Raw genomic sequence first — 13181 nt, 5'->3', positions numbered from 1 at the left:
TAAAACTGTAAAGCAGAACCAGGCTACTCTGATACGTAAGAGGAGCTTGCACATCTCGGATGTTTCATGAATCCTATGTTGTTTGTAAAAAATGTTCAGTTATTATAAGTTGATACAGGCTTTAAAGCTACATAATCAGAAATGGTTTGATATGTGGAAGCACTAGGAAGTGTTACCTAGAGGTAGTTCTAGTCAGGTAGTGCAAGAGCCTAACGCTGTAAGGTTACTCATTAAAGTGTTTACAGTACACAACAGAAGCTTTAATGTTAGTAAGCTTTGACACTATTGTAGTTACGATGTTCGTCAGTGATGCATTTTAGGCCAGAGTAATGCAACCAGAAACTGATCTCTCCAATTTAAAACTAACGCTGTTTTGAGAAAAATTTAAATAAGTGGGATATTGAAACAGTGGTCCATGTCAATGAAATAGAAAGTATCTGGTACTGCCAGTACTAAATGTGTGCACTTCCTGACATCGCATTCCCATAGTTGCTACCATGTATGTCTGTCGTTGTGTGTCGATGTAATTTGTGACCGGTTAACCTTTTAGCTGTCTAATCTGGACTTTATTTACTTTGTTAATTGGTTAAATTCATTGCTTGTTCATTCCTTCCACTCTATAACCGTAAGAAAATGCTGCTGACAAAAATACATCCGTCAAAACGTAAAGTGTCACACTGTTACAGTAGAAGCGGATCACTTAATTGCTTGAACATCACTACATTTGTCAAAAATGTATAATGTTTCTAGACTAGTCAAGATTCATTTCTGAGGATATTGGATACTGTTGGATGCACTTAATGTGGAAGCGTCATCCTGTAAGCTGTATGCAGTGATGGACATGTTGATGAAACATTTTGAAATCATTAACTGAAAATTTTCTCACACAAAATATGATTTCAGTAACTCCTGTTTTTTTGTACATGTACTGAAATATATTTTAGGGCTTTTTAACAAGATGGTACATTAAGTTGCAGACAGGCACAGTTAAAAGATACTTGCACACAAACTTTTGTCCACAGCCTTCGTCAGAAAAGGAGAGAAAAAGCGTGCGCACACACACATTCATTCACACAAGAAAGCACACCTCACGCTTACATTACGAGGGGCGTTTGAAAAGTCCATGCAAAGTCCAAGAGATGGCACCACCTGTGCGTATTGAGGTCATGTTTAGTTAGTAGCATCTTTGGAAAGAATGCACACCAAGTTTCAGCCATATTCGTCTATTTCTTTGTGTTTGGCATTCGTATGAATCAAGGAAGTCAAGTCATTGTCAACAATGGACGAAAAAGAATTTCTTGTGATGATTAAACATTACTTTATGAAAGGCGAAATGCTTGAGGAGACTAAAGAGAAGCTTGATAAACATAATGGTGACTCTGCACCTTCGATTAGATCAGTTTATAAGTGGTTTCAAAATTTTCGGAGTGGCCATATGGGCACAAGTGATGCTGAACGTTCTGGACACACTGTGGAGGTTACGACTCCAGAAATCATTGATAAAATCCATGATATGGTGGTGGATGACAGAAGAGTTAAGGTGTGCGAGATTGCTAGTGCTGTGAGCACCTCGAATGAACAGGTACATAATATTTTGCATAAACATTTGGACATGAGAAAGCTATCCACAAGATGGGTTCCGCGATTGCCCTGCTTGACCAAAAATGGAATTGTGTGAAATGTTGCAAGGATGGTTTGCAGCTGTTCAGGAAGAATCCGTTTTGTCACTGTGGATGAAACATGGATACATTACTATAATCCTGAGACCAAACAACAATCTAAACAATGGTTTACCAAGGGAGAATCTGCACCAAAAAGGCGAAGACCATTCCTTCAGCAGGAAAGGTTATGGCGACTGTCTTTTGGGATTCAAAAGGGATAATCCTCATTGACTATCTGAAAAAGGGTAAAACTATTACAGGTGCATATTATTTACTGTTATTGGACCTTTTGAAAACCGAGCTGGAAGAAAACTGCTGGCAATTGGGACTGCAAAAAAGTCCTTTTCTATCATGACATTGCACCAGCACACTCCTCAGCAGTTGTGGTCGCAAAATTAATGGAAATAGTATTCCAACTCATTTCACATGTCCCCTATTCTCCAGACTTGGTTCCCTCAGACTACTATTTGTTCCCCAAGTTGAAGAAATGGCTGGCGGGACAAAGATTTTATTCAAACGAGGAGGTAATTGCAACAACTAATAGCTATTTTACAGACTTGGACAATTCCTATTATTCGGAAGGGATCAACAAATTAGAACAGTGTTGGACAAAGTGTGTAAGTCTAAAAGGAGACAGTTGAAAAATAAAAAAGGTTTACCCCAAACATGTAAGTAGTTCTTATTTTTGCACGGACTTTTCAAACACCTCTTGTATCATCATCTCTGGCAGTGTTGACCAGAGTGCAGCTGTCACATGGAATGGAAGGGAGAGGACGGGGAAGGAAAAGGGATAGCAGTGTAAGAGTGAGGGGAGAGAAGTGCTCTGTTGTCTGGCAGAACGTGCAGGGACTAGACTGCCAACAGGTGTAGTGTTAGGAGGCTGTGGAGCAGGGAGGTCGTGACAACGGAGTGAGAAAGGAGAAGACTGGGGAAATGTGGGTGGATGAGTTGGCAGAGGGTGGCAAATGGAAGGTGGGAGATGATAATAGGAAGGGGGTGATGGTGCAGAGAGGGTGGAGACTGTTACGTGGACAGTGAGGGGACAGTATGTTACCGCAGTTTGAGGCCGGGATAATTTTGAGAGTGGAGAATGTATTGTAAAGATAACTCCCATCTGTGCAGTTCAAAAAAGCTGGCAGTGGAGGGGAGGATCCAAATGGATCGGTTAGTGAAGCAGCCATTGAAATAGAGCACATTATGTTCAGCTGCGTGGTGTGCCAGAGGGTAGTGGACTTTGCTCTCGGCCACAGTTTGCCAGTGGCCGTGCATCCTTGTGGACAGTTGGGTGGTACTATAAATTGCGTTTTATTTGATCAGTCTATTCTGTACTCACTCTGAAATTTATACACAGTTGAAAGGTAAATATGTGACACCTGTACAAAAAAAGTGGTGGGTGGGAAAGTTGTGCAGCTGAACACATCATGAACAAGCACTATAGGAGCTATTCCATCATTTTTTTTCATGTAATAGTCTTCTTTGGAATAGGCATCTTTTATTTTAAGTACCTTCAGTGGTCGTTGTAACAATTGTGGTTTGCCTACAAATGGGCTTAGCAAGATCATAAACAGGTCCCCTGTTTAAAATTACTTTCATTATTCACAATTTAGCTTTTACAATAAACCTGTGTGTTGGTTGAGGGGCGCCAAGGATGCATAGAAATAATATAGAAGAAAGGGTTGGGGGTGGGGGGGAATTGGGCAATGAAAGTAGTTTTAAACATGAGAACTGTCTATGATCACAAAAAAATCATTTGGTAGCATAATAAAAATTATTTCAGTGAGCATTGAAACAGTTTTAAATAAAAGCCCAAATAGTCCTTTATTTCAGTCATAAAATACTGACTCCCATATTATTTATAAAACTGTGTTTGCAGAAGAGAGGCCGGTAAAACAAATAAGACAATGTCTACAGTAGTAGCAGTCCTTCTTATAGATCACATTAAAAGCTGAATCACTGCTTCAAAAGTGTCACACTCAATGACAAGCATGTATTGACGGGTAATCATTTAAATTCTTGTTAATATTAATGTTAGCTTTTGATTTCCAAGCCTAAAGATGGTAAAATATTGCTTGTGTGAGATAGTGGTCTTAACATATTATTAGCTGTCATTCATTGTGACAACTATGTTACACTTGCCCATTTTCTGAAAATTCTGTATTTTTCATGCCCTTGTTTATAAGGAACAAGTAGCCTTAGAGAGAATGCCACATTGCATTGTGAATAGCATGGAATTCTAATTTTGAAAGGCATGCATCTTTCAATTGGAGGAAGGCGCCATCTTTACAGGTAAGTAGCAATCATATCTTGGGAACATTTGCAGAATAATTCCTGTATGTAATGCTTTCACCAGTATAGTGATATCAGGCTAATGCTGTAAATGTTCCCAACAATTGTTGCATGTGCACTGTAGGAATGAACTCCTATTTTATGCTTTCGCTTGCTTTTGGATGGTTGTCTTTTCTTGTATTTTGTGTGCAACTGCTAAATTTTTGTAGTGTTCCCTCTTCATTGATTATGCTGAGATCAGTGCCAGTTCAGTAATGAAAGTTGTCCAGCTGCTGGCATATAACATGATTTTGCACGTAAATGGCAGTTGACAACCCAACCATTCTTGGTTTTTATCTAGTTTGGAAGTGATGAGCTCTGGCACTGTTCCAATGCAATCAGGCAAGGGTTTCGTGCATGTGTGTGAGTGTCTGCATTTTTATTCTTGTGTCTTGGCCAATTTACACATCTCTGTCAGGAGAGTGAAGAAGTTGCGTGCTGCAGTTAATAACGACTTAGTATTAGTGTAATTTATTATGTTCACTTGTAGTTGCCATATAGTTACTTCCAGTAACATGGAATCACCATTTACCAGTTTTACAAGTTTCTGCAGTTAGTTTAATAATAAAAGGAAGAAAACTTCAAACTGTGTCCTTTTTAATACTCAGGCAAAAACTTGTTTTCCTCTGTTCTTCAATATGTATCTCTGATGTGTGCCCTCACTGTCCTGTTACACTTGCTTGAAGTTGTCAGGCACATAACATTAACCTGCACAAAAATCTCCCTAAATTATAACTATTTCTAATTCTGAAGTACTTGGAATGATGTTGATGTGATTGGAATCCACTAAGTAGTGGTCATGAGGGCCATGGATATGGACTATATGATCAGTAATGGAAAATCCAGGATGGAATGTAACAGTATTATGAAACGGATAGTTGCCACTCACCATGTAGCAGAGATGCTGAGTCGCAGAAAGGCACAATGGAAGGACGTCAAGAAGTGAGCTTTCGGTCAACAAGGCCTTCGCTGGAAATAGACAACACGAACACGTGCGTGCACGTACACTCAGGTGACCATCTTGCTGCTGAGGCCAGGAGGGTTAAGGGAACATAGGATATACTGCAGGGAGAATTCCTATCTGCACAGTTCGGAAAAGCTGGTGTTGGTAGGAAGGACCCAGATGGTAAAGGCTGTGAAGCAGTTGTTGAAATGAAGAACGTTGTATTGAGTGGTGTGCTCAGTAACAGGGTGGTTCAGTGGTTTCTTGGCCACAATTTGTTGGTAGTCATTCGTGCAGACAGCTTTTTGGTTGTCATGCCCACATAAAATGCAGCACAGTAGTTGCAGCTTAACTTGTAGATCACATGACTCATTTCACAGGTAGTCCTGCCTTTGATGGGGTAGGCGATGCTTGTGATTGCACTGGAGTAGGTGGATGTGGGACTATATATGGGACAGATGTTGCATCTATGTCTATTACAGGGATATAAGCTACGAGGCGAGGGGTTGGGAGCAGGGATTGTGTATTCATGGATGATGGTATTGTGTAGGTAATGTGGACAATTGAATACCATTGTGGGAGGGGTGGGAAGGATAGTGGGTAGTACATTCCTCATTTCAGGGCACGGCGAGAGGTAGTTGAAGCCCTAGCGGAGAATGTTATTCAGTTGGGTGGAACTTTGGGAGGTGGTGCGTGACTGGAGAGATACGGCACGGGCGATCTATTTTTGTACAAGATTGGGACGGTAATTACGATCTGTGAAGAGCTCAGTAAGACCCTCAGTATATTTCTAGAGGGACTGCTTGTCACTACAGATGCAACAGCCACGGGTGGCTATGCTGTATGGAAGGGATTTCTTGGAATGGAAGGGGTGCCAGCTGTCAAAGTGGAGGTGTTGCTGATTGTACCTTGCCAGACTCAGTTTGCTCCTCTGCCCAACAGTGATCCACCTTCACTGCCCCCAAGTCACCCCTGTTGACTTTCCAGAATATCTTAACCTTGAACCTTGCCTCACTATCAGTCCCCAAATCTCTCAACATGCAAACTAACCTTACATTTGCAGAAAGAACCATAATCCACCATCTAAAAACTGATCTCACCCTGTAATCTTACCTTCTGACAAACACTCCACCACTGTTGTTTTGAACCACAAGGATTACCAGGCAGGAAGACTCTGCCAGATGTCAGATTCATCCACCTGCAAACCCTGCCACAGCTAACCCATTCCAGATTCGGCAGGATCTCCAGTCTCTCCTCAGATCCTGGGGCCCATCCAAGAACCTCTCCCTAGAGTCCACACCTCTCCTCATCTCTACTGTTCCCTGCATCTCTACTGTTCCCTGCATCTCTATCTTCTACATGCTTCCCGAAGCCCATAAATCCAACCATTCAGCACGCCCCAGTGTGGCTAGTTACTGTACCCCGAGTGAGAGAATCTCCACTTTCATAGACCAATACGTTCAACCAGTTACACACAGCCTACCCTTCTATATAGAAGATACCAGCCATTTACTCCAGTCTCTCCACAGTTCCCATTCCTTTACCGCATGGTGTCCCGCTTGTCACTATTGATACGACCTCCCATTAAACCAACATCTAACTAAACTAACATCCAGGGCCTTACCGCTATCGACCATCACCTTTCCCGGCACCCAACGGATTCTAATCTATAATTTCTTCCTAGTCACCTTGACCAACTATATCTTCTCACAATTACTTCTCCTTTGAAGGCATTATCTACAAACCAACCCAGGATATGGATATGGGCATCTGCTTGGCTTCCCTCTATGCCAAGCTCTTCATGGTCAGTCTAGAGAAATCCTCCCCAAACATCCAAAATCCCAAACCTCTCACCTAGTTCAGATTCACTTATGACCTTTTCGTGATCTGGATTGAGGGTGAGGAAACCCTATCCACATTCCTCCAGAACCTCAAGACATTCTCCCCCATTTGCTTCACCTTGTCCTACTCAACCCAACAAGCCATCTTCCTCAATGTTGACCTCCACCTGAAAAATAGCTACATCAGTATCTCCATCCATATCAAACCTATCAATCACCAGCAATACCTTCACTTCGACATCTGACACCCATTCCATACCGAGAGATCCCTTCCGTACACCTTATCCACCCACGGCCATTGCACTTGTAGTGACGAACGCATATCCCTGTAATATACCTATATGCAAGACCTGTCCCATACATCCTCCCTCCAGTGCACCAAAGGCAAGGCTACCTGTGAAACCAGTCACGTGATCTACAAGCTAAACTGCGACTATTGTGCCACATTCTATGCGGGCACGACAGCCAAAAAGCTGTCTGTCTGCACGAACGGGTACCGACAAACTGTGGCCGAGGGACAGCTGAAACACCAGTTGCTGCGCCCAACACAACATTCTTCATTTTGATGACTTCTTCACAGCCTGTGCCATCTGGATCCTTCCCACCAACATCAGCTTTTCTGACTTGCACGGGTGGGAACTCCCCTGCAATATATCCTACGTTGCCACAACACTGCTGGCTTTTACCTCTTAGTCATTGTCGTTACCCGTGTAGCCCCTTCCCATTCCAGCACTACACAGCCATCTATTCCACTACTATACAAGCAGTCTTTTTTTACTTCTCTTGTTTTCCACCCCCCCCCCCCCCCCTCCAACAACAATCACCCCTTCTCTCTCTCTCTCTCTCTCTCTCTCTCTCTCTCTCTCTCTCTCTCTCTCTCGCCCGCTCCCCGGTCTAACCTCCTGACTGCCTAGCTGACCTACCCTCTCCCCATCTCGTCCTTGAATGTTGTGTGTGTGTGTGTGTGTGTGTGTGTGTGTGTGTGTGTGTCCTCTCCCTCCTCCAACAAAGGCCTTGTTGACCGCAAGCACAAACAGACAGACAAATGGTTAAAATTTCTGAAAAATTGGATGATTTACGCGAGAAAAAGAGCTTCACAAATTGAGCATATCAATACCTAGTTGGTACACTCTGGTCCTAATGGAAGCAGCTATTCATCTTGGCACTGATTTAGTTGTCAGATATCCTCCTGAGGGATACGGTGCCAATTTCTGCCTGACGGGCAAATTAGATCATCAAAATCCCGAGCTGGTTGGAGGGACCTGTCTCTACTGCTCAGAACATTCTCAGTTTGGGAGTTATCGGACGACCTTGTTGGGTGAGGTAGTGTTTGGCAGGCACAAATACGAGCAGCAGAAACACTCTTTGTGTGCAGACAGGCATTATTTTGCCGAAATGTGAGCCTGGGATGGCTTTCTGTAACGGGCAACAAAATGGGTTGTAGAACGTCGTCGAAGTATCATGCCGTAAGGGTGCCACTGATCGAAACTAAAGGCATTCTGGTACGTAAAAGAAATGCCACCCCAGACTGTTGGCCACAGCTGTTGGGCCGTATGGTCGGTGACAGTAGGGTTAGTAACGCACCGCTGTCCGGGCCATCTCCAGATACGCCTTCGGTGTGAAATCCCGTTTGACTGCAGTGCGACTGTCTCCAGCGGTGACTTTCGCTTTTTGAAGTGAGCCTCGATGATGGGCAGAGACCTGTCTGGAAACACCTGAGAGAGTGGTGGGATATTAACCTGACTGTCCCCTGCTGTACAGCCTGACAGCCGGGAGTGTGGCCGGGGGTGCCGTTTCATTTCATAGCAGTACCCCTTTGGTTGTCATCTGCAGTAGTATGTCGACAAAATTCTACTCTGTTTTGTTGCCTTTCACGGTAAGCGATCGTGGGCTTCCATTTCGGCAAGATAATGCCCACCCACAGGTGGTGAGGGTTTCTACTGCTCGTCTTTGTGCTTGCCAAACTGTACATTGGCTAGCAAGTTCTCTGGATCTCTCCCAAATTCAGAAGGTTCTGAGTATTATGGACAGAGCCCCCCAACCAGCTAGGGATTTTGAGCATCTAACGTGCCAATTGGACAATTTTGTACGATACCTGTCAGGAGGACTTACAAGAACTATCAAATCAATGCCAATGTGGATAACTGATGGCATTAGGGCCAGAGGTGGACCAATGCAGAATGCAGTATTGACTTGCTCAATCTGTAAAGGTCTTTCTCTTGAATAAATCATCCAATTTGTTTTAAAACTATAGTCATTGTTTGTACCTGCACATTATATCTATAGATTTCCTTCCCATTCATGTAATTTGTTCATGTCACGTGAGTGCGTGCGTGCGTGCGTGCGTGCGCGCGTGTGTGTGTGTGTGTGTGTGTGTGTGTGTGTGTGTGTGTGTGTGTTTGTGAGCCTATGTTGATGGCAGTAGAATTGTTCTGCAACCTGTCTCAAATGATGATTCTCTAAACTTTCTCAGTAGTGTTTTGTGGGAAGAATGTCTTCCTCCCTCCAGGAGCTCTCATTTGAGTTCACAGAGAATTTCCATAACACACATTGATCGAACCTATTGATAACAAATATAGCAGCAGGCCTTTAAATTGCTTCAATATCTTCTTTTAATCTGACCTGGTGGGCATTCCAAACACTTGGGGAGTACTCCAGAATGAGTTGTACTTGTATTCCGTTGTGTTGTGTATGTGATCATTCTTTATAAATGAACTACACATTATCCTAGAAATGTCCCAATAACCCAAAGTTGACCTTTAGCTTTTCCTACAGCTGAACGTACGTGCTGATCAAATTTCGTCTCACTTTGCAACATTATGCCTAGATATTTAGTCTATGTGATGGTGTCAAGTTGCACACCACTAATACTGTATTCCTATTCATATGTAGTACCTTACATTTTGTCACATTTGGAGTAAGTTGTCATTCATCGCACCAAATAGAGTATCTGTCCAGTTCATTCTGTATCCTCCTGCCATCACATTAACTCTGCCATCACATTAACTGTGACACTTTCCCTGATACTGTAGTGTCTCCAGCAAACATTGACAAAGTGTTACTGTGTCTGACAGATCATTCGTATCTATAGAGAAAAGGAGCAGTCTTATTACATTTTACTGTGACATTCCTGGTGATATATTTGTTCTGATGATACTTGCCACCAAGAACAGTGTACAGAGTTCTATTACTTAAGAAGCCTTTAAAGCACTTGCTAATCTGAGTGTCTAGTCCGTATTCTTGGACCTTTGTTAACAGTCTTCAGAATGTCATTGTAACAATCACTTTCAGGAAATCTAGGAGTTTGGAACGTGTGTTGCCCTTCACCCACAGTTCACAGTATATTATGCAAGAAAAGGGCGTACTGAGTATCACGTGAATGTTGCTTTTGATAACTGATAAAGGGTTCTGAAAATAAGTCATATTTGCCAACTAAATGCCAATGCCTTATGTGAGAACATGAAGGACGGAGGATTGCTCAGTTAGCAATGGGCATGGGCGGTGAGTGATGTACATTAGGAAGTCGCATCGGCTAGAACCTTCATTCTGTTGCGTATGTCTGTTGCGTGTTTTCATACAGAAATTGTGTACCAGAGAGTCAGAAACAGGAACAGTGTTCCTGTGTGAACATCCCTTGTGGTTGCCTTTCAGGCATCTGATTTTTAGCTTTGTGCAACATTTTACGTAAATAATGAGTTGGGACATCGAGAACTTTCTTTTTCCTCAGTACCTTATCACATATAATAAAAGGGAAATTGTATTCGACATTAACAGAAGCTTTTCATTGCTTAACAGTAGCTGCATTAGAAAGACGATTATTTCTTTATTCTTAATTTGTTTTGTGTTGGGTGCCGTGTGGCCACCTGAGTAATATCTATTTGGTGTGCAGCAGGTCAACACAAATGTATTTCACATAATTCCTCTTAGCTACGGTTGAAAACCTGGACTTCTGATGATTCATATTCATTCAGTTTCTTGGTAATCCACTTGAGGATAGTTTACAGAATGCAACACACTTTTCTTTGCAATTGTTGAGAGAGTTTTATCCAAATGAAAATTTTTTTTTCTATCAAGTGTTCGTTGAGTGAATTCCTGTTGAATGAGTCCACACTACTTATAGCAAACCTCACGAGATGGTAAATGTGCAAGAACAGAATAATTAGAACTCCCAGAGAATTGAAAAAGGGTTTGTGTGGATTTCAAAAACAGACATTGCAGATTGTTATAATTACTTTTCTATGACAGAAGAATGTTCTTTGTGAACACCCAGAATTTTGTCAAAATATGATACCACAGCACACAATAAACAAGTCATTGCATTTCAATGTCAATGGCAATTATTCTTGTAGTGAGTTTGTTTTGTGCTTGAGAGTTTTTTAAGTTGTCCTTTTGATCCTCTGTTCAAAGGTTGGTTGGACTAATCAGTGCAATCATTCCACCTCTGCTGAAGCACTGTAGCCTAAATCCAACATAAACTGCTTAGTACAGTTGTGTCTTGGCCTCCCTTCCCACTTTCTACCCCTCACATTACTAAACTGGCAACTCCGTGATGACTCTGGACGTGACTTATTAACCTGTCCTTTCTTAGTCTGTTCTTCTAAATTTGACTTAGTACTTCTTCATTGGTTGCCCATATACCCAACGTACTTTCAACATTCTTCTTTAATATATTTATGTGTATTAAATTAAGATAGGCATTGAAGAAAAGAGGAAAGGAAGAGTGTCCTGGGTATGAAAATTGTCCTACAAAGTTATAATCACTTTCGTCTTCGCAAACTGCACGAGAGCTCTCTCACATCTGCGACGGCACCGTAATCTCGCAACCGATTCTGCTGACAGTTCAGATGTGCAATTGGCTGACACATTCATGTTTGTGCTCCCGTAAGTTGTCCCTGACCCGATCCCTGACCCGCTCACAGCTACCCCTCGGCCCCGTCCGACAAAGGAGCCGGTGGCCGTCACATCGCCGCCGGTGACGCCGGCCGGCCCGGGCGCCACAGCCAGCCTGGACAGGAAGAAAGACCGCTCGCGTTCCAAGTCACCTTTCCGCAGCCTGCGCTCGTGGCGCAGGTCTCCGAAGGCTGGCACGTCCGGCGCACACAGTGACGACGAGGGCACATTGGAGCGCGCTGCAGCTGGTAAGGTCTTTGGTGTAGGTTGGAATACCGAATGAGGAGACGCCGTGGTAAAGTACACAAATTGTATTCGATGAGGCTGGGATTCGTCACTCGTCTGGCCTTTATCGAAGCCCATTCGTGACCTATTCTGAGGACTTTATAGCTCTTATTTGTGAGTGTTGAAATTATTATGTAAGCAACATGAACACCCAATGGTGAGGTTTGTGTGACATAGTGAAATAAGTCTATTCAGTGAGAATGTTATACAGGAAGAGTCAAACAGGACTTGACAACTTTGGAATGCTATAGAAATTTACTGAGATAAATTACAGAATCGGTAGTTGTCACTTTGTAGCAAACAGCCCTGCTTTTGATTCGCCAGAGTTTATTTCATGAAACCAAAATGCACAGTGAGCACGCTCCACACTAGTGGAGGTAGCCATTTTAATGTTGTACTATGCTGGGTGCTCCTCGTTGCGGAATGGGATACTGCACTACGTGAATCAAACTTGAGGTTGTTTGATACAAAATGTCACATCTACCGATGCTGTAAGATCTCTCAATAAATTACTGTATCATTCCAAAGTTGTAAAGTCCTTTCTGACTCACCCTGAATACAGTGAAACAATGTGTACATAAGCGAAAGAGAGTTAATTTCGTTTTAAATTAGTAAAACAGTGATTTGTTCAATCACCTAAAGACTCTTCCCACCCCTTTTGCATGATGTTGTTGCTGACTTCGTCCTGCCTCGCCCACCCATTACTTTTTATTACTGTTCCCCCTGTCATCATGTCCCCTACTTCTCCCCAGTCTGTTCAACTTTCTCCCATCTCAATCTTTTGCCTGTCACAGCCTTTATAGAAAAATGGCCACAGGATGCCATCAGAAGCGTGGTTATATTTTTGATTCCTTCTAAATAATATTGATCTCTCCCCCCCCACCCCACCCGCGCGCGCGCGCAATCCTTTGTAGGCGTGTGCATTAAAGACCAATGTTGAAGAAAACACTGCTTGAAATCACTGGCACTCTGTGGTTTACAATATAATTCCATAGTTTAAAAAATATTATTTCTGGAATCTGTGAAATAATTCATTGGTGCTGAGAATCGGTGTGCACCATCCCCTGAATAAGAGCTATAAAGATACTGTTAATTTACATTCAGGAGCAACGTAATAAAAATTTTGAAAATATTCCATATTCTTCATTAATACCACACCACGATTAGAAGGATGGTAGGTAAAAGATTTGTCTCTGCATTTATTCTGAACCCTATTTTTTCTTTTCTCCCTTTTTT

General features: G+C 42.5%; 1 protein-coding gene across 1 annotated transcript in view; it reads left to right on the top strand.

The window, feature by feature from the left end:
* The window catches only part of LOC124550850 (spectrin beta chain-like), a 497121-nt gene that overhangs the window by 464136 nt on the left and 19804 nt on the right, over positions 1-13181 (top strand). Inside the window, exon 39 of the mRNA XM_047125580.1 lies at positions 11690-11908. Coding sequence (XP_046981536.1) covers positions 11690-11908 — 219 coding nt within the window. The remainder of the gene's footprint in view (positions 1-11689; positions 11909-13181) is intronic.

Source organism: Schistocerca americana, chromosome 9, assembly GCF_021461395.2.
Source record: "Schistocerca americana isolate TAMUIC-IGC-003095 chromosome 9, iqSchAmer2.1, whole genome shotgun sequence".
Lineage (NCBI taxonomy): Eukaryota > Metazoa > Arthropoda > Insecta > Orthoptera > Acrididae > Schistocerca > Schistocerca americana.
The sequence above is the reverse complement of the archived record's forward strand: the minus strand, read 5'-3'. Positions and strand labels throughout refer to the sequence as shown.